Consider the following 24,917-nt stretch of genomic DNA (forward strand, 5'->3'; position numbering starts at 1 on the left):
TGGGAAGGGAAAATTCCACCTGGGAAATACAGTGAAATTCCTCATGGAATTATCCATTGTAATTTGAGGATTTGTTGGGAATAGGAGAGTCCAGCCAGGAAATTCCTCATGGAATTATCCATTCTGATTGGAGGATTTGCAGGAATTTTGGCGCAGGGTGGGAAGAAACACCACGAGGTGACCCCCAGGGACACAAAATATTCCTTTGAGCTCCACCAAAATTCCAAATTATCCCAAAAAAACCCCTCATTTCCCAGTAATTCCTTCTTGAACCAAACCCCAGGACATTCCCACCGCAGCTGATCCATCCTAAAAAAAAAACCCAAATGTTTTTTTTTTCTCCCCAAACCCAACATTCCAAGGAGGGCGATGCCAAACTGGAATTCTGGAGCATCAACCAGGATTTTTCCTCCCTTTTATCCCAGGAAGGAAAAGCTTGAGTGGATTTTTTTTCCCCATTATTATTTTATGCCACATCCCCCCAAAAAAAAAAAAAAAATTAAAAAAATAAATAAAAATTGTGTTTTCAGCACTTTCTCCTATCGGGAAAGTAATTGAGTCCAAATGAAGAGGGAATTATCTCCGGAGTTAATTATCCATCCCGGCAGCCCGGGGTTTTACATCCCAGCATTTTCCACTTCCACACAAAGCACGGGAATTCTCCTCTGCCGTAATTAACGGGCTGGGAACGGGCTGGGGGAGGGTTTGGGGTGGATTCGGGGGGATTTTGGGAATCTGAGCGGAGAGAGGATGGGAATGGCACAGAGAGGTGCTGGAACTGCCATTCCCAGAGGGAATATTGGAGCAAAACCCTTTTCTGGTGCTGGAATTACCATTCCCGGAGGGAATCCAGGATCAAGACCCCATTCCCAGTGCTGGGACTGCAATTCCTGGAGGGAATATTGGAATTGCCATTCCTGGAGGGAATATTAGATCAAAACCCATTCCCAGTGCTGGAATCGCCATTCCCAAAGGGAATTCTGGATCAAGACCCCATTCCAGTGCTGGAATTGCCATTCCTGGAGAAAATATTAGATCAAAACCCTTTTCCAGTGCTAGAATCACCATTCCCAAAGGGAATTTGGGATCAAGACCCCACTCCCAGTGGTGGAATTTCCATTCCTGGAGGGAATATTGGAATCGCCATTCCCAAAGGGAATATTACATCAAAACCCATTTCCAGTGCTGGAATCACCATTCCCGGAGGGAATTCTGGATCAAGACCCCTTTTCCAGTGATGGAATCACCATTCCTGGAGGAAATATTGGAGCAAAACCCTTTTCTGGTGCTGGAATTACCATTCCCAGAGGGAATCCAGGATCAAGACCCCATTCCCAGTGCTGGGACTGCCATTCCTGGAGGGAATATTGGAATTGCCATTCCTGGAGGGAATATTAGATCAAAACCCTTTTCCAGCACTGGAATCGCCATTCTCAAAGGGAATTCTGGATCAAGACTCCATTCCCAGTGATGAAATCGCCATTCCCAGAGGGAATTCTGGAGCAAAACCCATTCCCAGTGCTGGAACTGCCATTCCTGGAGGGAGTATTGGAATTGCCATTCCTGGAGGGAATATTGAGCAAAATCCTTCTCCAGTGCTGGAATCGCCATTCCCAATGGGAATTCTGGATCGAGACCCCATTCCCAGTGCTGGAATTACCATTCCTGCACGAAAAATTCCCAAAACATCACCAAAAAACGAGAATGTGGCAGCTCCTCGGGAATGTTTCCCTGCTTGTTGCTTCCTGCAGGATAAAAAAAGGCTGGAATTGTTGAATTCCAACCCAAATCTTGGAATTCCTGCAGCTCCCGTTTTTCCCCCCCGACCGGATATCAGGATTTTTATGGAATCTTGGAATTTGGGGCTGTTTTCATTCCTTGGTTTGTTCTCCTTGGTTTATTTTGGTTTTGTCTCTTTGTTTTGTTGTTTTTTTTTTTTTTTTTCCATTATCGACATCGTTAAAAAAAATAAATTTTCCAAGAATACATTTGGAAGTTGTTGTGGGAATCGGAGGAATTAAAAAAAATAATAAAGGAAGGAAAATAAAGGGGAAAATGGGAATTAAAAAGCCACAGGATGGGTGGGGTTATGCATATGGGAATATCCATGTGTTATATGTATATAGGAAATAAAGTGGAGAGGGAAAATAGGGAATTCCAACCCTGGATGGGTCAAAATCCACTCCCAAGCCAAATTCCAAATCCAAAAAAAAAAAAGGACAATGGAACCTCTCCCCCTGGAATGATTGAAAACATCAGCACAACCTCACACCAGTTTCACACCAGTTTCTTTTCCATCTGGAAACTCTCCGAGGGGAAAAAAACATCCCAACCAAAATCCCAACCAAAAATAACCAACAGGAAAAGCTCCAGGAGTCCCTTCCAGGTGGATCCCGACGGCGCCTTCATCCTCCAGGAAATTCCCGTGTGGAATCCTCCTTGTCCCTGTGGCCACCCCAGTACCACAAAAAATCCTGAAATTCACTTTTCCCAAAGTTTTTATCCGACTTTTTTTTTTTTTTCCCTTTCCCCAGCACCGCTGGCAGCTCCGAGCCCCCATTCCAGGCCCATTCCGGAAAAACCAACCCGGAAAAAGACCAAAAAAACAACAAAAAACGAGGAAAAAATAAAAAAAAAAATGAAAATTGGGAAGAAAAACCACCAAAAGTTTTCCCAGCGTGGTCGAAGCGTCCTCCTGCCTCTCCTGGAGCTCGGCATTCCCGGGATTTGAGACTGTCCCAGTTCTCCGGCGCGAGCGCGGCGGCGCTGGCTGGTGGGGGACACTGGTTGGTGGCACTGGTTGGTGGCACTGGCTGGTGGCACTGACCCGAGTGTCCCACCGGCTCCTTCCCGCCCCTCTCTACAGCCCCAGCGCCGCGATCAGGACGGGAACGAGGAGCAGCATCCGGAGCTCCCGGTGCCGGCTGCTTCCCGCCTTGGGATCCGTGAAAGTCTTCTGGTCCGGCATCACGTCCGTGGTCAGCTGGGCCTGGTGGGAAAGAGGGATGGGAGGGAGTTTTTTAGGGAAAAAATGTTCTAAAGCTGGAAAATTCCATGGGGGATGTCGTTCATGAAATGTTTGGGAATGGACTCCCAGCCCCGGGATTCCCCCCAAGTACCTCGGAGTAGCACAGGCTCTGCTCCTTGGATTGGTTGGGCTTCAGGCCTTGTTCCTGGTGGGAGAAATTGGGAATGGTGAGGGCAGGAATGTGGCCCTGGAACTGGGAGGTTTGGGGTCCCGAATTTCCCTGTGGGAATCAGCTCGGAGCGCTGGGAGATTTGGGAAAGGCTCATCCCGTCTCCACAGGCGGCTCAGGGGCCGCAGTGGATCCTGCCCCGCTCCCACTGTGATCCTGCTGGGAATTCTGCCAGGAATTCTGCTGGGAATCCTGGGACATCCCACCAGTCCCCATCCTGCTCCTCTGCATTCCTGGGATAACCCCAGCCATTCCTCAATCCCATTTCCCTGAATTTCTGGAACATCCCCAGCCATTCCCAATCCCATTTTCCTCCCATTCCTTTTCCACCCACGGAGCAAAACATGGATGGCCAATCCCAGGACTTAGAGAAACAACACAGATTTCCCAGACTTCCCAAAAAACCCCACGGAATTCCATCTCCCAAACAAAGAGAAGTCAACCTCAGGGGATCTTTCCAGATTTCCCAAAACCCCCACGGAATTCCATCTTCCAAATGAGGAGAAGCCACACTCAGGGATCACCTTGACAGGTGAGGGGGAAGCCGGGCAAGATTCTCTCCCTCCCCATTCCAGATCCCAACCAGTGCCCGGATCCTTCCACCCCTTGGATGAATCCAAGCAGGACGTTTCCCCCCATCCCACGGGATGTCCCCCAGCCCCACCAGCGCTCCCAGTTTGGGGCCACACCTGGAGGGAGGTGCAGGTGCTGATGACGCCGCCGTCGTAGGCCGTGTTGCTGTCGTTGACGTCGTCCGGCAGCGCCGGGATCTTCTCCGTCTTTGGCACCACCGTCACGGCCGGATTGGGATTTTTGGGAGCCAAGTTGACATCAGTCCCATTCCCAAAAGCTTGGATGGCGTTTCCTGAGAGCGGGAAGAGAGTTTAGGAAGGGATGGAAATGATAAAAAAAAGGGAGAAAAGGGGTGGAGCGGGAAGTGCCTTACGGAGACAGGGATTCTCCGTGAAATCCCGCAGGAATTTCTCGCACTCCTCCTCCATGTTCCCGCTGCCTTTGCAGGAGCACCAGGGCGAGATGGTGATGCTGGTGGTGCTGGCGTCCACGTAGTTGGGGGTGATGTCAAAACCTGCCGAGGAGGAGGACGAGGAGGAGGGAGGAATGGGAATGAAATCCTGACAGCACAGGGTTAAATTGATTTCTGAAGTATCGAGGGCCCGAAAACAGGGGATGGGCTCTACTGTAACCAGGATGATATTCCATGATTTTGTTTTAACTAAATGAAATATAAAGTATAACTTTGCACAGGTGGTGGGGGCAGAGAAAGGGGGAGCCCTGGTAGAACTCACAGACTCCAAAAGGATTGAAGTCAGGTCAGGAGGACCTGTACCGATATAATCATTAATATGACGCCTGCTGGAATTGTCGATTGTGATATTAATTTGGTAATTAAATATGACTATTTTCTCAAACCAGAATCTTGAGCAAGAATCACGCAGACCGTTGTTCCTCGGGATGGAATCAATGGAACGACGGGGTTTAATGATGAACACGAATCCTTTCGTAACAAGAAAGATATAAAATTGTATTCATTTAGCCTGTTGGTGAGCCGAAATTTTGGGTCGTCCGAACTGGACGCTCGGCTCCCAGAGCTCTGAAATAAAGCACCGCACACAATTTCGGGATTGTGCGTTCTTTCCTCGGCCAACAATCCCATGGGGAAAATCCATTCGCGGCCCCGATGGCGGCACTCACCGATGAGCCCGGCGTAGGAGCCCAGGCAGGCCTGGAAGTTGTCCCCGGGACAGCTGGTCAGGGACTGGGAGGTGGCCTGGCAGTTGGTGTGGAAATCGGCCAGACGGGATCTGGAGAGGAGGAAAAGTGGGGAAAAAACCCCAAATTTCAGTGCCGCTTTCATCCAATTCCGCAGCCAGAAGGAATTTTTAAATGGGATAAAAGTGGCCCAACTATTTAATGGAATAAAAGTTCAGGAATTTTTAAATGGAATGAAAGTTCCCAACAGGAATTTTTAAATGGGATAAAAGTGGCCCGATTTATTCCCAATGTTGGGAATAAAGGTTCCCAACAGGAATTTTGAAATGGGATAAAAGTGGCCCAACTATTTAATGGAATAAAAGTTCAGGAATTTTTAAATGGAATAAAAGTTCCCAACAGGAATTTTTAAATGCAATAAAAGTGGCCCAAATATTTAATGGAATAAAAGTTCCCAACAGGAATTTTTAGATGGAATAAAAGTGGCCCAATTTATCCCAGATGTTGGGAATAAAATTTCCCAACAGGAATTTTTAAGTGGGATAAAAGTGGGTTTTTTGGGTTTTTTTATTTGGTTGAGGGTTTTTTTGGGTGGTTTTGTTTTTTGGGTTTTTTTTTTGTTTGTTTGTTTGTTTGTTTGTTTGTTTTTTAATTATTATTGTCTTGATTTTTGTTGGAATTTTTTTTTTTTTAATTTGGTTGGGGTTTTTTTATTTTTTTTGTTTGTTTGTTTGTTTTGATTTTTGTTGGGTTTTTTTGGAGGTGTTAAAGCTCCACTCTCCCTTCACCCAAACCTCACCTCCAGGGGGTGGGAATGTCAAAACCCCAAAAAAAACCCTTCTCCTTCCCCAAACCTCTCCACGACAAGAGAAAAACAAAACTCCCCAAGAACCATTTCCCTCCCTCCCCAAATCCCAACCAAAGAAACATCAAAATTCCCCAAAGGAAAATTCATCCCCACTGCTCCCCACTCCCAGGAAAATATTATAAAATATTATAATCCATGAAAATTCAGTGGAAAACCCTTTGGGAATATCCGAGCCAGATGTTCCAACTCTTCCCCAATCGGAACTTTGGAACTTTGGTTGGGATTCGCTGCCAGGAAGAAAAAAAGCGACTCAACCTCGGATTTTTTTTTTTTTTTTTTTTTTTTTTGGCTCATAAAAGGGCTCTGAAGAAATGAAAAATAGGGAAAAGAAAAGGAGCCAAGTCCATCTTAGAGGGAACGAGGAGGAAATCGGTGCCAAATTGCTGCTGGCAGCTGGAGGAGGCAGGAAAAAAAAAAAAAAAAAAAAAAAGTTGGGAAGAGCTGGGCTGGCTCTGGATGAGGAGGATTTTACTAAGAGTTATCTGTACTCAAAAAATAACCAAAAAAAAAACTCAAAAGGGGATGGAAAACTCCAAAAAGGGGTGGAAAAGGGATTAAAAATATTTAATTCTGGATATTCGCTCAGATCTCCCGTCCCAAACTCGGCTCCAAGGGGGGGATTCACAATCAGGGGGTTCCAAAATGATTCTTTTGGGTTCCTGGAGGGAAAAATCCCAGGAAAAAAAATCCAGAACATCGAGGTTTAACAGGTTCTGTCAAAAAATCACCTAAATTTGGGATTTATTCACCTGGGATAAACATAGAAATCCCGAAAATCGCCTAAATTTGAGATTTATGCATTTGGGGTAAATGTATAGGTACAAAAATCCCCTAAATTTGGGATTTATTCACCTGAGATAAACATACAAATCCCGAAAATCACCTAAAATTGGGATTTATTCATGTGGGTAAATGTATAGGTACAAAAATCCCCTAAAATTGGGATTTATTCACCTGGGATATATTTACAGGTACAAAATGTCCCCTAAATTTGGGATTTATTCACCTGGGATAAATGTGCAGGTACCAAAAAATCCCCTTAAAATTGGCATTTCAATATCCTGAATTTATGGGGCTTTTTAAAATTCCATATCTCTATTCCCAGTGCAAAAATCCCAAATTTAAGGGACTTTTTGCACCTGTGATTTTATCTCAAGTGCACAAATCCCAAATTTAAGGGATTTTGTGTGTTCCCACACACACCTGGTGCAGAAATCCCAAATTTAGGGGATGTTTGGTACCTGTAAATATATTCCAGGTGCAGAAATCCCAATTTTAGGGGATTTTTTGGGGTGGTTTTTGGGCTCTTTGTTAAGAATTTAATGAAGTGTTAATTATTTCCATCCCCGGTGAGAAAACTCAGCGCTGCTTATTCAACCCAACAAATATATTGAATATTTCATGGAAAAGATGTCGGGGTTTCCTTCAGAGTTGGAATTATTATTTTTTCTTTTTTTTTTTTTAATTTTTCTTTTTTTCTTTTTTTCTTTTTTTTCTTTTTTCTTTTTTTTCTTTTTTTTCTTTTTTTTTTTTTTTTTTTTTTCTTTTTTTTCCCCCCTCCTTTTTATTTATTTAATTTTTCTGGGTTTTTTGTTGGGGTTTTTTGTTGTTGTTGTTGTTGTGGTTGGTTGTTTTTTGAGGTTTTTTTGTGGTTTTTTTTGTTTAGTTGGGGTTTTTTTGTTTGGTTTTTTGGGGGATTTGGGGGGGTTTTTTGGGGGTTTTTTTGGTTTGGTTTTTTGTGGTTTTGTTTTTTTCCACAATTTGCAGGGAATTAAAGAAAAAAAAAAAAAAAAAAAACCTGGGAAAATTTGCCGGGAATTAAAATTAAAAATAATAAAAAAGCTGGGAAAAATTGCAGGGAATTATAAAAAAAAATATGGGAGAATTTGCAGGGAATTAAAAATAAAGCTGGGAAATTTTGCAGTGATTTTTTTTTTTTTTTTTTAAAGCTGGGAAAAATTTGCAGAGAATTAAAAAATAAAGCTGGAAAAATTTACAGGGAATTTAAAACAAAAACTCCCCCTCTCCTGCCGAGCTGGGGATGTTCAGGAAGCTGCGACAACACAGAAAATAAAAACTCGTCCAGACATCAAATCCCCCCTGGGCATCGCCCTCCCAGCACTCCCATCCTGCTGGAAAAGGATCCTTTTGAAGCTGAGATTCAAAAAATAAAAAAAAATCCTCTCAAACACTCACAGGTAAATTCAAAGAGTCCCAGGGAGAGGAAAAAAAAAAGAGAAACTGGAATAAAACTCAGATTTTTTTTTTTTTTTTTTTTTTTTTGTGCATGACCCGCTGCCAAATCCAGAAAAGATTTCACAGGGGAGGGAAAAAAATACAAAAAAAAAAAGAAATAAAAGATCAATGGGTGGATTTGTTTTATCCGGGAGGAGTTTTTTTGGGGAGAGGAGTCGCCTGGTCAGGGCTGAGCTGAGGGAGGTTTGAAGGAGAAAAAAAAAGGGAATTTTTTGTCGTCGTTTTGAGGCTTTTGGGTGAAATTTCGGGAGGAGTTTCCTCGTGGGAAAAAAAAAAAGGAGGTCACGGTTTGGAAGGGGCTGGACGAGGAGAGGTTTGGAGTTTCTGTCCTTGGAGGTGCCCAAGGAATGTCTGGAGGTGTCCAAAAAATCCCTGGAGGTGCCCAAAGAACCCCTGGAGGTGTCCAGGGAACTTGGAGATGTCCAAGGAACTCTTGGAGGTGTCCAAGGATCCCCTGGAAGAGTCCAAAAAATTCCTAAAGGTCTCCAGAGAACCCCTTGAGGTGCCCAGGGAACTCCTGAAGGTTTCCAGGGAACCTGGAGGTGTCCAAGGAATGTCTGGAGGTGTCCAAGGAGCCCCTGGAGGTGTCCAAAAAATCCCTGGATGTGTCCAAGGAACTCTTGGAGGTGTCCAAGGATCCCTCAGAGGTGCCCAAGGAACCCCAGGAGGTGCTGAAGGAACTCCTGGAGATGTCCAGGGAACCTGGAGGTGTCCAGAAAATCCCTGGAGGTGCCCAAGGAACTCTTGGAATTGTCCAAGGATCCCCTGGAGGTGTCCAAAAAATCCCTGGTGGTGTCCAAGGAATTTCTGGAGGTGCTGAAGGAACCCCTGGAGGTGTCCAGGGAACCTGGAGGTGTCAAAAAAATTTCTAGAGATGTCCAAGGAATCCATGGAGGAGCCCAAGGAACACCTGGAGATGTCCAGGGAACTTGGAGGTTTCCAGGGAACCTGGAGGTGTCCAAGGAACCCCTGGAAATGTCCAAGGAACCCCTGGAAGTGCCCAGGGAACTTCTGGAGGTGTCTAGGGAGCTCCTGGAGAGTTCCAGGGAACCTGGAGGTGTCCAAGGAAGCCCTGGAAGTGTCCAAGGGTGGCCTGGAAGTGTCCAAGGATGGTCTAGAAGTGTTGAAGAAACCCCTGGAAGTGTCCAAGGATCCCTTGGATGTGCCCAGGGAACTCCTGGAGATGTTCAGGAAACCTGGAGGTGTCCAAGGATCTCCTGGAAGAGTCCAAAAAATCCCTGGAGGTGTCCAAGGAATGCCTGGAGATGTCCAGGGAACTTGGAGGTGCCCAGGGAATTTCTGGAGGTGTCCAAAAAATCCCTGGAGGTGTCCAAGGATCCCCTGGAGGTGCCACTCAGAGCTCTGGGCTGGGGACAAGGTGACACTCTGATCCTGGAGGACTTTCCCAACCTCTGGAACATCTGCCCCTCACTCCGGGCCGCGAACACGGCGGGGAAAAGACAAACCCACCCCAAACCAGCAGAGAAACCCCCAAAGCCGAGGAAAAACCCAGCAAGAGGGAGAATAATTAGGACAGGACCCACCTCAACCTCACTAATTACCAAATCCCTTCTCCATTCCCATTCCAGGACTCACTAATTACCAATTCCTTTTCCCACCCATTCCAGGCCGCCACATTTCAATCCAGCGCCCAAAAAAATCACCCCAAAAAAGCGATTTTTTGGGTGGATTTATTTATTTTTCCTCCCTGAGCCCTGAAGGGGAGGGCAGAGCTCGGAGCACCGTTTGATTTTAATTGCGGGCCCGTTCTGTCCCATTGAGCCGCTAACGGAGCCCAACAGGAGATTTGTGTTTACACAAGCAAAGCCCGGCTCGAGACAGACTCGCTGTCACATTAAGTCAATACTCGGGAAGCCTCTCGAGTTAATTATTCAGCGAGAATTGACTGATTCTCCTGGTAAAGAGCCCGGGGGAGCCCGCAGGGAGCCGAGCCCTCCCCCAGCCGCCTTCTCATGCCGGGGAACCCCCCGGTGCTGCCTCTTCATTTCCCAAATCCACCAGATTTGGGGATTTTTATACAAATTTCCCAATCCCAAACCGGGTTTGGAGTCTCTTCCTTGTGCTGTTCCCTCCAAACCTGAGCTCTCCCTTCTCCCAATAAACCCAGGAGTGATTTTTCCCTGCTCCTTCTTCCCTTCTTCTTCCCCAGCTGCCTTCTCATGTTGGAGAGCCCTGAGTGCTCTCCAGTTCCCAAATCCACCAGATTTGGGGATTTTTAACAGTTTTCCCAACCCTAAACCAGGTTCCTCCACATCCTGTCCCCTCCAAACCTGAGCTCTGCCAGCTCCCATTAAATCCAGGACCAATTTTTCACTGCTCTTTCTTCTTTCCCAGCCGCCTTCTCATGCCGGGGAACCCCCCGGTGCTGCCTCTTCATTTCCCAAATCCACCAGATTTGGGGATTTTTATACAGATTTCCCAATCCCAAACCGGGTTTGGAGTCTCTTCCTTGTGCTGTTCCCTCCAAACCCAGGTTCTCCCACTCCCATTGAATCCAGGACCAATTTTTCACTGCTCTTTCTTCTCCCCCAGCTGCATGAGGGACCCCTGAGTGCTGCCCCTCCACTTCCCAAATCCACCAAATTTAGGGATTTTTTACAAATTTCCCAATCCCAAACCTCCTCCACATCCTGTCCCTTCCAAACCTGAGCTCTCCCATCTCCCATTAAACCCAGGAGTGATTTTCCCCTGCTCCTTCTTCTTCCCCAGCCGTGTGAGGGACCCCTCCAGTTCCCAAATCCACCAGATTTGGGAATTTTTACGGATTTCCCAATCCCAAACCGGGTTTGGAGTCTCTTCCTTGTGCTGTTCCCTCCAAACCTGAGCTCTCCCTTCTCCCAATAAACCCAGGAGTGATTTTTCCCTGCTCCTTCTTCCCTTCTTCTTCCCCAGCTGCCTTCTCATGTTGGAGAGCCCTGAGTGCTCTCCAGTTCCCAAATCCACCAGATTTAGGGATTTTTAACAGTTTTCCCAACCCTAAACCAGGTTCCTCCACATCCTGTCCCCTCCAAACCCGAGTTCTCCCACTCCCATTAAATCCAGGAGTGATTTTTCCCTGTTCTTTCTTCTTTCTCTGCTCCTTCTACTCCAGTTGCACGAGGGACACCCCAGTCCTACCCCTCCACTTCCCAAATCCACCAGATTTAGGGATTTTTAACAGTTTTCCCAGCCCTAAACCAGGTTTCTCCACATCCTGTCCCCTCCAAACTTGAGTTCTCCCACTCCCATTAAGTCCAGGAGTGATTTTTCCCTGCTCCCTCTTCTCTTCTTTTTCCTCATCTCTTTCTCATGTTGGGGAGCACCAGGTGCTGCCTCTCCACTTCCCAAATCCACCAGATTTAGGGATTTTTAACACTTTTCTCAATCCCAAACCGGGTCTGAAGGCTCCTCTACATCTTGTTCCCTCCAAAGCCAAGCTCTCCCATCTCCCATCAAATCCAGGAGTGATTTTCCCCTGCTCTTTCTTCTTTCCCTGCTCCTTCTCCTCTTCTTCTTCCCCAGCTGCTTCCACATGTGGAGGACCCCTGAGTGCTGCTTTTCCACTTCCCAAATCCACCAGATTTAGGGATTTTTTACAAATTTCCCAATCCCAAACCGAGTTTGGAGTCTCCTCCACATCCTGTCCCTTCCAATCCTGAGTTCTCCCACTCCCATTAAATCCAGGGGTGATTTTTCCCTGCTCCTTCTCCTTTCCCTGCTCCCTCTCCCCGTCAGCCAGACTCGCTGTTCTCATTGCGGGGAGTAAAGAAAGAGTTGAGCTGCTGTTTATCAAGGGAAGATCCATCCTGGGCGTCTGTGCTGAACAAAGGTTGTGCTGTTCAAAAAATTCCAAGTTCCGTTCCTGGGTTTGGTGTCGTTCCTGCCTTCCCTGAGCCAAAAATCTGTCCCAGTCCTGGTCAAAATCCTTAATGCACAAGTGTCCCATAAAGGGGAGCATCCTTGACCCTCCATGCCTTTAAACACTCAAAAAACTGAGATATAAAATCAAGGAAATCGCCCAACATCTCCACTTTGGATGGATAAAAAAAGTCTAGGGATAAATAAATTATTGGATAAAAAATAAAATTAAATTAAAATTAAATTAAAATTAATTTTAAATTAAATTAAATTTAAAAAAAAATAAAATAAATGCATAAAAATCAGGGAAATGCCCCAACATTCCCACTTTGGATGGATAAAAAAAAAAATTAATGGAAAAAAATGAAAATTATAAAAAAATAAATAAATAAAATAAAATGAAATAAAATAAAATAAAATAATTAAGATAAAATAATTAAAATAAAGTAATTAAAATAAAATAAAAATAAAATAAAATAATAAAAAATATAACATAATAAATAAAATATAAAATAAAATAAAATAAAATAATTAAAATAAAATAATTAAAATAAAATAAAAATAAAATAAAATAATAAAAAATATAACATAATAAATAAAATAAAATAAAATAAAATAAAATAAAATAAAATAAAATAAAATAAAAATAAAAATAAAAATAAAATAAAATCCCCACTGTGGCTGCCGAGGAGCTCCAGCCAGTGGAGGTTGGGAATTTCTCGGGCACCACTGGAGCGTGTAAGAGCAGATTATTTGTGTTCCCGACTTGCTGATGCAAGATGAAAAATGCAGCGAGCTGCAGCTGCTGAAATCAGCTCTTTTCTCCCCTTCCCTTCCCTTTCCCCTTCGCTGAGGGTTTTTTCTGCTTCGCCAAAGGTTTTTGTGCTCCGGGAGCGAAAACCTGTCCCTTGGAATCAGCCACAGACTGTGCTGCTCCTCGGGCTCCTGATGGCTGGGGAGGTGGGGAAGGATGGGGGAAAACTGGGGAAAATCCTGGGAAAAGATGGGGAAAGATGGGAAAGGATGGGGAAAAAAACTGGGGAAAATCCTGGGAAAAATCCTGGGAAAAAAACTGGGAAAAAAAAACTGGGAAAAGCTGGGGAGAGCTGGGAAAAGATGGGAAAAATTCTGGGAAAAACCTGGGAAAAAAAACTGGGAAAAGCTGGGAAAGGATGGGAAAAATCCTGGGAAAAATCCTGGGGAAAAAAAAACAACTGGGAAAAGCTGGGAAAAGCTGGGAAAGGATGGGAAAAACCTGGGGAAAAAAAAAAAAAAAAAAAAAAAAAAAAAAAAAAAAAAAAAAAAAAAAAAAAAAAACACAACTGGGAAAAGCTTCCTGAGCTGGGAAAAGCTGGGAAAAATCCTGGGGAAAAAAAATCGGGAAAAAACTTGGGAAAAGCTGGGGAGAGCTGGGAAAAGATGGGAAAAATCCTGGGAAAAATTCTGGGAAAAAAAACCTGGGAAAAATCCTGGGAAAAGCTTCCCAAGCTGGGAAAGAGCTGAGGAAGAGCCGGGAAAAACTTCTTGAGCTGGGAAAAACTGGGGAAAACTTCCCAAGCTGGGAAGAACTGGGAAAAGCTGGAAAAAACTGGGAAAAATTGGGAAAAGCTTCCCGAGCTGCACAAGGAGCTGCAGAAATCACGGCTCAGTTGCTCCCAGAGTCCTGGGGCAGCTCCCACGGGATTTGCAGCCGGGTCAGAGACATTGGAATGGATTTCTGTGGAGCAGAAAAAACTGGGATTTGAGCCCAGGAGGAGCCAGATCCTGCACTCCAAAGGTCCCGTCCCCTCGCTGGGATCGGAGTCCTTGAGGGGACACAAGGAGGGACATCCCGGACCCTTTGTGGCTTCAGGAATGTCCTCCCTGGTGGTTCAAACATCCAGAACATTCCACAGCCAGAGCCATTCCCGGCTCGTGGCCTCCTGGGGACCTTTGTGACCGAGGGGACGGGGCTGGTGTCCAACCCCAGCTGGATAACAGCTGGGAGAGCCAGGAAAACCTCTGGAAGAGCTGTTTTCCAGGCTGGAATATTCCTTTTCCCTCTCCTCCCATCCTTTCTGTGTCCGACAGGAGCAGCAGCCCCTGGATCCACCTCCAGCCGGGAAAAACCCCTCTGGAAAATCCTACCCCGGCAGAGAAGGGATTTCCCTCATCAGGCTTTGAGCCAGGAGGTTTAGTTAATTAATTACCCTGGCAGGTTAATTAGTCTGGCAGGAGAATTATCTCATCTCCTGTCACCTCCAGCTCCAGTGCCCTGGCCAGGCCCTGTCGGATCGGGATGAGCATCAGGCCGGGATGTCGGATTGAGGAATTCATGGATAACGGGAAATCCCATGGCACTGCCTGGTCCAAAGGGATGAGGGGACATAGAAGAGTTTTGGCTGGATAAATTCATGGATAACGGGAAATCCCATGGCACTGCCTGGTCCAAGGGATCAGGTGGGGGATTTTATCTCTTTTGGACACATAAACTCATGAATAACAGGAAATCCCAGTCTTGCCTTTTCCTTCAGGGGACACAGAGGAGTTTAGGCTGGATAAACTCATGGATAAAAGGAAATCCCATGGCACAGCCCAGCCTTGTCCTCTGGGATCAGGGGGATTTTATCTGTTTTGGACAGATAAACTCATGGATAACAGGAAATCCCAGTCTTGCCTTTTCCTTCAGGAGACACAGAGGAGTTTTGGCTGGATAAACTCATGGATAATGGGAAATCCCATTGCACTGCCTTGTCCTGCAGGATCAGGGGGATTTTATCTGTTTTGGCTGGATAAATTCACAGATAATGGAAAATCCCAGCCCTGCCTTGTCCTCCAGGATCAGGGGACACAGAGGGGTTTCATGTCCTGTCATTCCCAGCTGGAGATGCCAGAGAGGAGCAGATGGATGGGATGGGATGGGGTGGGATGGGATGGGATGGGATGGGAGGGGATGGGATGGGATGGGATGGGATGGGTGGGGTGGGATGGGATGGGATGGGATGGGGTGGGATGGGATGGGATGGGATGGGAGGGGATGGGATGGGATGGGATGGGATGGGATGGGGTGGGATGGGATGGGATGGGATGGGATGGGATGGGATGGGATGGGATGGGATGGGATGGGATGGGAGGGGATGGGATGGGATGGGATGGGATGGGATGGGGTGGGATGGGATGGGGTGGGATGGGATGGGATGGGATGGGGTGGGATGGGATGGGATGGGATGGGAGGGGATGGGATGGGATGGGATGGGGTGGGATGGGATGGGATGGGATGGGGTGGGATGGGATGGGATGGGAGGGGATGGGATGGGATGAGATGGGATGGGATGGGATGGGATGGGATGGGATGGGATGGGATGGGATGTTCTCCTGAAAACCCAGATCCAAGGAACACATCCATGCCCCATCCCAAGGGAAAAAAAAAAAATTAAAAATCCCTGAGGCTACAGCAAAACTCTCCAGCAAAACCACCACCACCAAATCCCACATTTGGGCATTTCCCAGAGCAAGAGTCGTCATCCAGATTCTCCCAAAAAAAAAAAAACAAACCTAAAAAATTCCCACCTTGGAGCAAACACTCCCAGCACCTGCCACCACCCCTTCCAATTTTCCCATTTCCCCTCCTTGCATGAGGATTTCATTCCATGGAGGAATTAAATCTCCTCTCTCCCTCCCCCAGCTCTCCCAGCCCCGTTATCCCTCTCGGAGCACAGATCCATCGGCATCCTCCACCTCGGAGCTCTCTGATGGAGAGCAGCTGCCATTCCCGGGCATCTTTTATTCATGGAGCTGCGGCTCCTCCTCGGATTACTTTTTGATAAAAAGCCACATTTCCCACGTTTCAAACATCTCGAGGAAGACCCGGAGCTCGAGTTTATTTCCCTCGACGAGCTCCGGGGAAACTCCATCACCTTGATGGGAAAAGATTCTGCTCCCGGCAGGAGCTGGAGATGTTGGGAAGAGGATCTGGGTCCCGGGGGGGACAGGAGGGGTTGTGGCCCTGTGACAAATGGGTTTTATAAGGAACAGGAGACTCTGCGCTGCCAGAGGGGGAAACAGCAGGAATTTGGGGAGGTTTTTGGGGGATGCAGCTCCAGCTCTGGTTTTTTTCATGGGATTTGTCCCTCCCTGAGTCTCCCCCGGGGTGTGGGTGTGGTGTCGCTTCATGAGGGATGTGGGGGAAATGGAGCTGGGAGGGTGACACTGGTGCTGGGGGGGACAAATGGAGTTGGGAGGGTGACACTCATGCTGGGGGTGACACCAACATCAGGAAGATGACACCAATACCGGAGTGGTGACACCAGTGCCAGGAGGGTGACACTGATGGCCAGGAAGTGACACTGATGCCAGAGTGGTGACACCAACACCAGAGTGGTGACACCAATGCCAGGGAGGTGACACCAATACCAGGGTGGTGACAACAATACCGGAAAGGTGACACCAGTGCCAGGGAGATGACACTGATGTCAGGAGGGTGACACCAATACCAGGGAGATTACACCAATACTAAGGTGGTGACACCAATATCAGGATGGTGACACCAATACCAGGGAGGTGACACCAATGCCAGGGAGGAGACACCAATGCCAAGGAGGTGACACTGATGCCAGGGGTGGGAAACCAATACCAGGGAGGTGACACCAATACCAGAGTGGTGACACCAATACCGAAGTGGTGACACCAATACCAGAGTGGTGACACTGATGCCAGGGGGGCAACACTGATGCCAGGGAGGTGACACCAATACCAGAGTGGTGACACCAATGCCGGGGAGGTGACACTGATGTCAGGAAGGTGAAACAGATACCAGGGAGATGACACCAACACCGGAGTGGTGACACCAATACCAGGGAGGCGACACCGATACCAGGGTGGTGACACCAATACCAGGGTGATGACACCAATACCAGGGTGATGACACCAACACCATCCCACCAACCCCACCACCCACACCCCCCGTCTCCACCCCAGCCCTCTCCACCCACCTGCACAGGTGATCCGCCCGGCACGCCCCGCGCAGGTCCAGGCAGTTGGGCTTCTCCTTGTCCTCGTAGGAGCAGGAGGGGACGATGGTCTGGCGGCGGCGCTCGGCGCACGCCGGGTCCTTGCAGGAGCAGAAGAGCAGGCGGAAGGTGAACTCGCCGGGCACGCGGTCGAAGAACTGGCGCAGGGCCTTGTGGCACTTGCGGCGGCTGCAGGGCTCGGTGGCCGACAGCTCCCGGCTGCAGGTGGAGATGTAGCCCGAGCGCAGCCGCTTGCAGTTGTCGTTGAGGTTGCAGGCCTTGGCCGCGTCCAGGCAGTGGTTGCTCTTGGAGGTGGTGGCTGGGTCCATTCCTGAGCACCCCAGAGGGAAGGGAGGGTGGTGAGGGTCAGGGAGGTGTGGAGTCCTCCCAGGTTTTTTTTTGAAGGAGGTGAGATCTGATCTTCTTCTCCTTGTGTTGTCTCCTCCCCTTGAGCTGAACCCTAAAACTTCTCCTCTATAATACCCAATAAAAACTCCACCACTCTGACCCTGCTGCAGCTCCTCTTTGCCTTCTCCTTCCTTCTCAGCTTGGGGTGGTGGGGGAAATAAAATGGACTCTCAGCTAAACAAAACAGAGGATTGTTTCATCTGTTTCCCTGCAGAGATGGTGGCCGGGTCCATTCCTGAGCACCCCAAGGGGGAATGGAGGGTGGTGAGGGTCAGGGAGGAAGGGGAGGTGTGGAATCCTCCCCATTTTTTTTTTTTTGAAGGAGGTGAGATTTCATCTTCTTCTCCTTGTGTTGTCTCCTCCCCTTGAGCTGAACCCTAAAACTTCTCCCCTATAATACCCAATAAAAACTCCACCACTCTGACACCCCTTTGCCTTCTCCTTCCTCCTCAGCTTGGAGTAGTGGGGAAATAAAATGGACTTTCATCTAAACAAAACAGAGGATTGTTTTGTCTGTTTCCCTGCAGAGATGGTGGCCGGGTCCATTCCTGTCCCACCCAACCCCAGGGAAAAGGTGGGGATGAAGGTCAGGGAGGAAGGGGAGGTGTGGAGTCCTCCCCGTTGTTTTTTTTTTTTTTTGAAAGAGCTGAGATCTGATCGTCTTCTCCTTGTGTTGTCTCCTCCCCTTGAGCCAAACCCTGAGAGTCCTCCCCTGTGATCCTGAGGATCCTGAGGATTCAGGGATTCCAAGGATTCAGGGATCCTAAAAGACTCAGGGACCCCAAGGATTCAGTGACCCCGAGGATTCAGGATGGGACAGGGATGGATGGTTGGATTTTTCTCCAGAGGATGGACACAGCTTGAGGGGAAAAGGGGATTGAAGATGTGGGGAAAGGAGATTTAAGAGGTGGGGAAAAGGGGGATTTAGGTGGGGGAAAAGGGGATTTAGGTGGGAAAAAATGGATTGAAGAGGTGGGAAAAAGGAGATTTAAGAAGTGGGGAAAAGGAGGATTTAAGACCTGGGGAAAAGGGGGATTTAGGTGGGGAAAACCGGATTGAAGAGGTGGGAAAAAAAGAGGATTGAAGAGGTGGGAAAAAGGAGGATTTAGGTGGGAAAAAGGAAATTTGAGAGATGGGGAAAAGCAGGATTTAAGTAGGAAGAAGGGGATTGAGAGGTGGAGGAGACCTGTGTCTCTCTAGATGCAAGCCCCCTAAATCTTTTACCAAGAGCTAAACCCCTAAACCTCCCCCTGCTTTTAGGGGAACCCTCCCTACACCCCCAGACCATCCCAGCCCCAAGCCCTGGGCACAGATTTCCCGGCCCCACCGAGGCGAGGGATTTTGGGAGCCGTGGGAAAGCTCCAGCCTCATCTTCTCCTCATCGGGATCATCTCGAGCGCCCTGGCCGAGCCCTGCGGGGCCCCGGCTGCATTTTAATGGGGCCGCGGCTTTGGAAGCGCCGCGTTCTTCCCGGGGAGCTCATTAATAAACCACCAGCATGAAAATTTCATGAGCGCAGAAGGAAACCGGGACCCGAGGAGATGGGGACGAGGGGGTTGGGACCACCAGCTGTCCCCTCTCTGTGTCCCCACGGCGCTGGGGACAGGGGGGAGAGGAGGAAAAGGGTTTGATGCCCACCCAGAGCTGGGGTGTGATGTCCGCAGGGAGAATTCCCGGGTGGAATTTTGGGAAAATTCCTGATTCCCTTCTCCAGGTTGTGATTTCCTTGGGATCCAGTTGGGATGAGCATCCCGGGATTGAGTCTCTGCCCAGCTGTGTGGGGAGGGGGCAGCGGTGGCTCCGTGCCTTTTACACATGGGTTACACTGGGGTTACATCAGGGTTACACCCAGGTTACACATGGGTTAGACCAGGGTTACACCCAAGTTACACCGGGGTTACACGCGGGTTACACCGGGGTTCACCGGGATTACACCAGGGTTACACTCGGGTTACACCCAAGTTACACGCAGGTTACACCTGGGTTACACCTGGGTTACATCGGGGTTACACCAGGGTTACACCAGGATTACAGGCGAGTTACACCCAGGTTACACCCCGGTTACATCTGGGTTACACCCGGGTTACACGGGGATTACACCGGTGTTACACTCGGGTTACACCCGGGTTACACTGGGATTACACACAGGTTACACAACCCCTGCCGCCCCAACCAGGCCCAGCAATCCCTCCATTCCCAATTATCCCTCCGGCTAATTAACGACTCCTTCTCCAAAGGAGCTGCTCCAAAAACTGCTTTGCCTCAATGCTCGGGTGTCCCTGGAGGTCACCACAGAGGGGACAGGGCAGGGGTGGCAGTGACAGCGAGGTCACCGCAGAGGGGACAGGGAAGGGGTGGCAGTGACAGAGAGGTCACCACAGAGGGGACAGGGAAGGGGTGGCAGTGACAGTGAGGTCACCACAGAGGGGACAGGGAAGGGGTGGTGGGGACAGGGAAGGGGTGGCAGTGACAGCGAGGTCACCACAGAGGGGACAGGGAAGGGGTGGCAGTGACAGAGAGGTCACCACAGAAGGGACAAGGAAGGGGTGGCACCATCACCGAGGTCACCACAGAGGGGACAGGGAAGGGGTGGCAGGGACAGGGAAGGGGTGGCAGTGACAGCGATGTCACCACAGAGCCCAATCTCCCCCTTCCCTCATCCCCAAAAATCCCCGGCCCAGCTTTTCCTGCTCCGCTTTTCCTGCACAAATCCCGGTCTAATCCCCGCTCCAGACTCGCAGCTTTCCAGACTTCCCGGCAGCTCTGGCGTTTTCCTGACGCCAATGTAATCCCCAAAAAAAATATTCTGGGAGATGGGAGGGGGTGGCAGCTCATCCCAAAAACCCGCGCTGAGCTCCCGGGGAAAATTCACCTGGAAAATTCACACCGGGGGCTGAAAAGCTGGTGGGTGACAGAGGTGACAGTGCAGTCACAGCCCCAGGTGTCCCCAGGTGACACTGGGTGTGTCCTCGAGTCGTGGGGACAGTGGGACCCCCAAAATCCCCCAGCCTGGGTTTTTGGGGGGTTTGGGGGGAGGAGGAGCGAGGAGAGGCCAAAGAAGGTTTGGGAAGGGGTGAGGGGCATGGGAAGGTTCTCATGGAAAGGGATGGAAACCAAAGTTCCCGGGATGGTGGCGGAGTTTGGGGTCCACAGAGGAGGACACTGGGATGTTCTGAGAGATTCCAGAGGGCTCAGGGATGCTCCAAGGGGAACAGAGATGCTCCAAGGGACACTGGGATGTTCTAAGGGACACTGGGATACTCCAAAGGGACACTGGGAAAGCTCCAAAGAATTTCAGAAGGCTCAGGAATGCTCCAAGGGATTCCAAAGGGCTCAGGGATGCTCCAAAGGGTCACTGGGAATGCACCAAAGAATCCCAGAGGGCTCAGGGTTGTTCAGAGGGCCACAGAGATGTTCCAAAGGGACACTGGGATGTTCTAAGGGGCACTGGGACGTTCCAAAGGGACACAGGGATGCTCCAAAGGATCCCAAGATCAGGGATATTTCCAAGGGTTCAAAGGGATATTCCAAAGGGACACTGAGATGCTCCAAGGGATCCCAAAGGGCTCAGGAATATTCCAAAGGGACACTGGGATGCTCCAAAGGGACACAAGGAATGCTCCAAAGGATCCTAGAGGGCTCAGGGATATTCCAAAGGGACATTGGGATGCTACAAAGGATCCTAGAGGGCTCAGGGATATTCCAAGGGGACACAGGGATGCTCCAAGGGATCCTAGAGGGCTCAGGGATATTCCAAGGGGACACAGGGATGCTCCAAGGGATCTTAGAGGGCTCAGGGATATTCCAAGGGGACACAGGGATATTCCAAGGGGACACAGGGATGCTCCAAGGGATCCTAGAGGGCTCAGGAATATTCCAAGGGGACAAAGGGATATTCCAAGGGGACACAGGGATGCTCCAAGGGATCCTAGAGGGCTCAGGAATATTCCAAAGGGACACTGGGGTGCCCCCAGGGTCTCTCCCAGCAGTTCCCCAGAGCTCAGCTCGGGGCTGCTGCCCCAGTGAGGGAACAGCAATCGGGGTCCCCCCTCAGCCCCACCCCGTCCTGAGGGTCCCAAATCCTCCAGGACACAAAGAATCCCCCCAGGAATGGGATTAACCCCTGCACTGGGGCCAGGACTGGGGTTGTGCCTCCCCCACAACACAAATTAAGGGAATTCTGGTGAATTTTCCCCATTTTCCAGCAATTTTATATAAACCCAGACTGGAAGATGCTCCAACCAAGGGGATAAAATCCAAAAAATCCCAACCTGGGGATCATCTGGAACAGAAAAAAACCCACCCCAAAAATACATCAAACCCCCAAAACTACCCTCAGCACCCCAAAATTTTGGGGGAAAAAAAAAGAAGAGAAACTGGAAGAGCAAAGGACAAAGACCAGAGGAGGAGGAAGGATTTCCCTGGCTGGGAGCAGCTCTGTATTCACAGGCAAGAGATAAAAAAATAATAAAATAAAAAAAAAACCCCACACGGGTGCTTTTATTACCTGAGAAAATTGAAGCGAGTCTGAATATATCAGAGAGACGAGAGGTGACCGGCTCGTACGGGGAGGCCTCATAAAACTCCTCTCCTTCCGTGGGAGGAAAAGCAGGAGGGGGGGAAAAAAAAAAAGGAGAGAAAAAAAAAAGCAAATTAAAGCCCAGCCGTGAATAATCTCAGCCCGGCTCCAGGGGAGGGAAAAGGAAAGTGAGTTTTTGATGGTGGAATTAAAAGGGGGAAATAAAAGGGGGGTTTTGGGGGGTGGTTAAAGGGGTTTTGGGAGGTCGGGGATGGGTGTTTTGGGATCAGGTTTGGGAGAGGCAGAGTTCCAGAGGATTCCAGGAGTTGAGGGGATTGGGATTGGGAATGTCAGAATTCCATGGGGTCAAGGTTGGAAGTTTTGGGGTTCACGCTCACCTCTGGGTTCTTTTGTTGTTACAAAATCCCCTAAAGACACCTAAAAACCTAAAAAAACCCTAAAAAACCTAAAAAAACCCTCTAAAACCCCTTAAAAAACCCTCTGGACTGTTCCCTTCTGTCACTGCTGCCCTTAGGGTGATGGAATTTGGGGACAATCCCACTCCTGATCATCCCTGGGAATGGGAACAAGATCCAAACCCTGCTCTACATCCACATTCCCGGGAAATTTGGGAGGGAAAAAACCCGCTGGGATGTCCCCAGTCTCTGTGTGTCCCCAGCGATGTCACCGCTGCTCTCAGGGTGACATTTTGGGGACAATCCCACTCCTGATCATCCCCGGGAATGGGAACAGGATCCAAATCCCACTCCACTTCCACATTCCCGGGAAATTTGGGAAGAAATTTGGGAGGAAATCCCTCTGGGATGTGGGGCTGGGTTGTTCCCTTCTGTCACCGCTGCTCTCAGGGAGATGGGATTTGGGGACAACACCCCAAGAGTGGCTCCAGTCACTCCTGATCATTCCCAGGAATGGGAACAGGATCCAAATCCGGCTCTACATCCACATTCCCAGGAAATTTGAGAGGGAATTTGGGAGGAAATCCCACTGGGATGTGGGGCTGGGTGTCCCCATCTGTCACCACTGCCCTCAGGGTGATAAAATTTGGGGACAATCCCACTCCTGATCATCCCTGGGAATGGGAACAAGATCCAAACCCTGCTCTACATCCACATTCCCTGGAAATTTGGGAGGGAAAAAACCCGCTGGGATGTCCCCAGTCTCTGTGTGTCCCCAGCAATGTCACTGCTGCTCTCAGGGTGATGAAATTTGGGGACAATCCCACTCCTGATCATCCCCGGGAATGGGAACAGGGCCCAAACCCTGCTCCAGGCCGTTCCCCCTCTCCCTTTTCCACCTTCCCCACTTTATTCCATCTCGCCCGGGCAGCCCCGGGAACCTCCCGCTCCATCTGGGCCATAAATAATTCACCTCCCGCTTGACTCCGCCGCTCGCCGGGGAAATTATTGAGCTTTAAAAGGGCTCTGGACCTGCCTGGAGCCCCAATTAACCCCAGGAATGAGCCTGGGAACCTCCCCGAGAGCCGGGAAAGCTCCAATCCTGGATGGGATCAGGGAAACCACAAAATTTCCCCTAAAAAAAGCCCCAAATTTGGGTTCCTCGTTGGTTTTTTCCCCACAAAACTCTTTAATCGCTGTTTTTCCCACCTCTAATCCTCAGTTCTCTCATTTATTCCCGAAAAAAACCATGGGAAGCTGCTCAATGAGCGCTGTTAATGAAGGGGAGAAAATAATTAAAGCGTAATTCCTGCTCTGGGCCCGTTTTGGGGCTCGGCTGACCCAGATTTGGAGAGAATTTCACCCAGGGGGGCCCTGGGCTCCTCCACATCCTCTGGAAGAGTTTTTTTCCCACCCTCTGGAGCAGTTTTTACACACTCAGGTCCAGTTTTTCCACCCTCAGGTATAATTTCTTTATCCTCAGGTTCAGCTTTCCCATCCTCGGGCACAACTTTCCCACAGAATTCCTGAATTTCCAGCCTGATTTGGGTTGGAAAGGGGATTAAAAAAATCTCATCCCATGGGCAGGGATCTCTTCTGCCAGTCCAGGTGAATTTGGCACAAATTGAGGTGGATTTAGGGGGTTCCCAGTGCTCAGTCTGAGGTGCCCATCTGAATTTTTTGGGGGGGTTTCATCTGAATTTTTTGGTGTTTCATCTGAATTTCCTGGGATTTTCTCCTGAATTTCCTGGGATTTTCTCCTGAATTTCCTGGGGTGCCCATTGCTCTTTCCTGGGGTGTTGGTGTGCCCTACCTGAGCTGCTCAGCTGGGGTTTTAATCTGGATTTCTTGGGGTTTTCATCTGAATTTTTTTGGGGGGAGGTTTCATTTAAATTTCCTGGGGTTGTTCATCTGAATTTCATGGGGGGTTTCATTTGAGTTTTGTGGGGTTTTTATCTGAGTTTTGTGGGGTTTTTATCTGAGTTTTGTGGCGTTTTTATTTGAGCTTTGTGGGGTTTTTATTTGAGTTTTGTGGGATTTCTGTCTGAGTTCCCTGGCCTGCTCACCTGCCCTGCCCGAGCTGCTCCACCACCCCCACCCCATTTTCCCCACTCACCTAAACCCCTCTGCCCATCCCCACCACCCCCAGGCTGATCCATTTGAGGACCCCCATCCCCATTACCCCCAGGCTGATCCATTTGGGGATCCCCATCCCCATTACCCCCAGGCTGATCCATTTGAGGACCCCCATCCCCATTACCCCCAGGCTGATCCATTTGAGGACCCCCATCCCCATTACCCCCAGGCTGATCCATTTGAGGACCCCCATCCCCATTACCCCCAGGCTGATCCATTTGAGGACCCCCATCCCCACCACCCCCAGGCTGATCCATTTGGGGATCCCCATCTCCCCAGGGTGCTCCATTTGGGATCCCTCTCCCTATCCCCATTACCCCCAGGCTGATCCATTGAGGATCCCGATTTCCACCACTCCCAGGGCTCTCCATTGATGATCCCTCTCCCATCCCCATCCCCATTACCCCAGGCCTCTCCATTTGGGATCCCTCTCCCCATCCCCAGCACCCCCAGGGCTCTCCAATGAGGATCCCCATGCCCAGGCTGACCCATTTGAGGACTCCCATTTCCATCACCCCAGGGCTCTCCAATGAGGACCCC

The 24,917-nt window shown here is 49.1% G+C and overlaps 1 protein-coding gene across 1 annotated transcript in view; it reads right to left on the reverse strand.

Moving 5' to 3' along the window:
* Positions 1-1,778: 1,778 nt before the first annotated feature.
* Positions 1,779-24,917, reverse strand: part of GFRA2 (GDNF family receptor alpha 2) — a 33,186-nt gene continuing 10,047 nt past the window's right edge. Inside the window, exons 3-9 of the mRNA XM_083880437.1 lie at positions 21,814-21,897; positions 16,881-17,229; positions 4,911-5,020; positions 4,144-4,284; positions 3,887-4,062; positions 3,120-3,173; positions 1,779-2,989 (exon numbers count right to left, since the gene is read on the reverse strand). Coding sequence (XP_083736563.1) covers positions 2,861-2,989; positions 3,120-3,173; positions 3,887-4,062; positions 4,144-4,284; positions 4,911-5,020; positions 16,881-17,229; positions 21,814-21,897 — 1,043 coding nt within the window. The 3' untranslated portion in view covers positions 1,779-2,860. The remainder of the gene's footprint in view (positions 2,990-3,119; positions 3,174-3,886; positions 4,063-4,143; positions 4,285-4,910; positions 5,021-16,880; positions 17,230-21,813; positions 21,898-24,917) is intronic.

The sequence above is a fragment of the Zosterops lateralis genome (assembly GCF_965231275.1).
Source record: "Zosterops lateralis genome assembly, chromosome: 30".
NCBI classification, from domain to species: Eukaryota; Metazoa; Chordata; class Aves; order Passeriformes; family Zosteropidae; genus Zosterops; species Zosterops lateralis.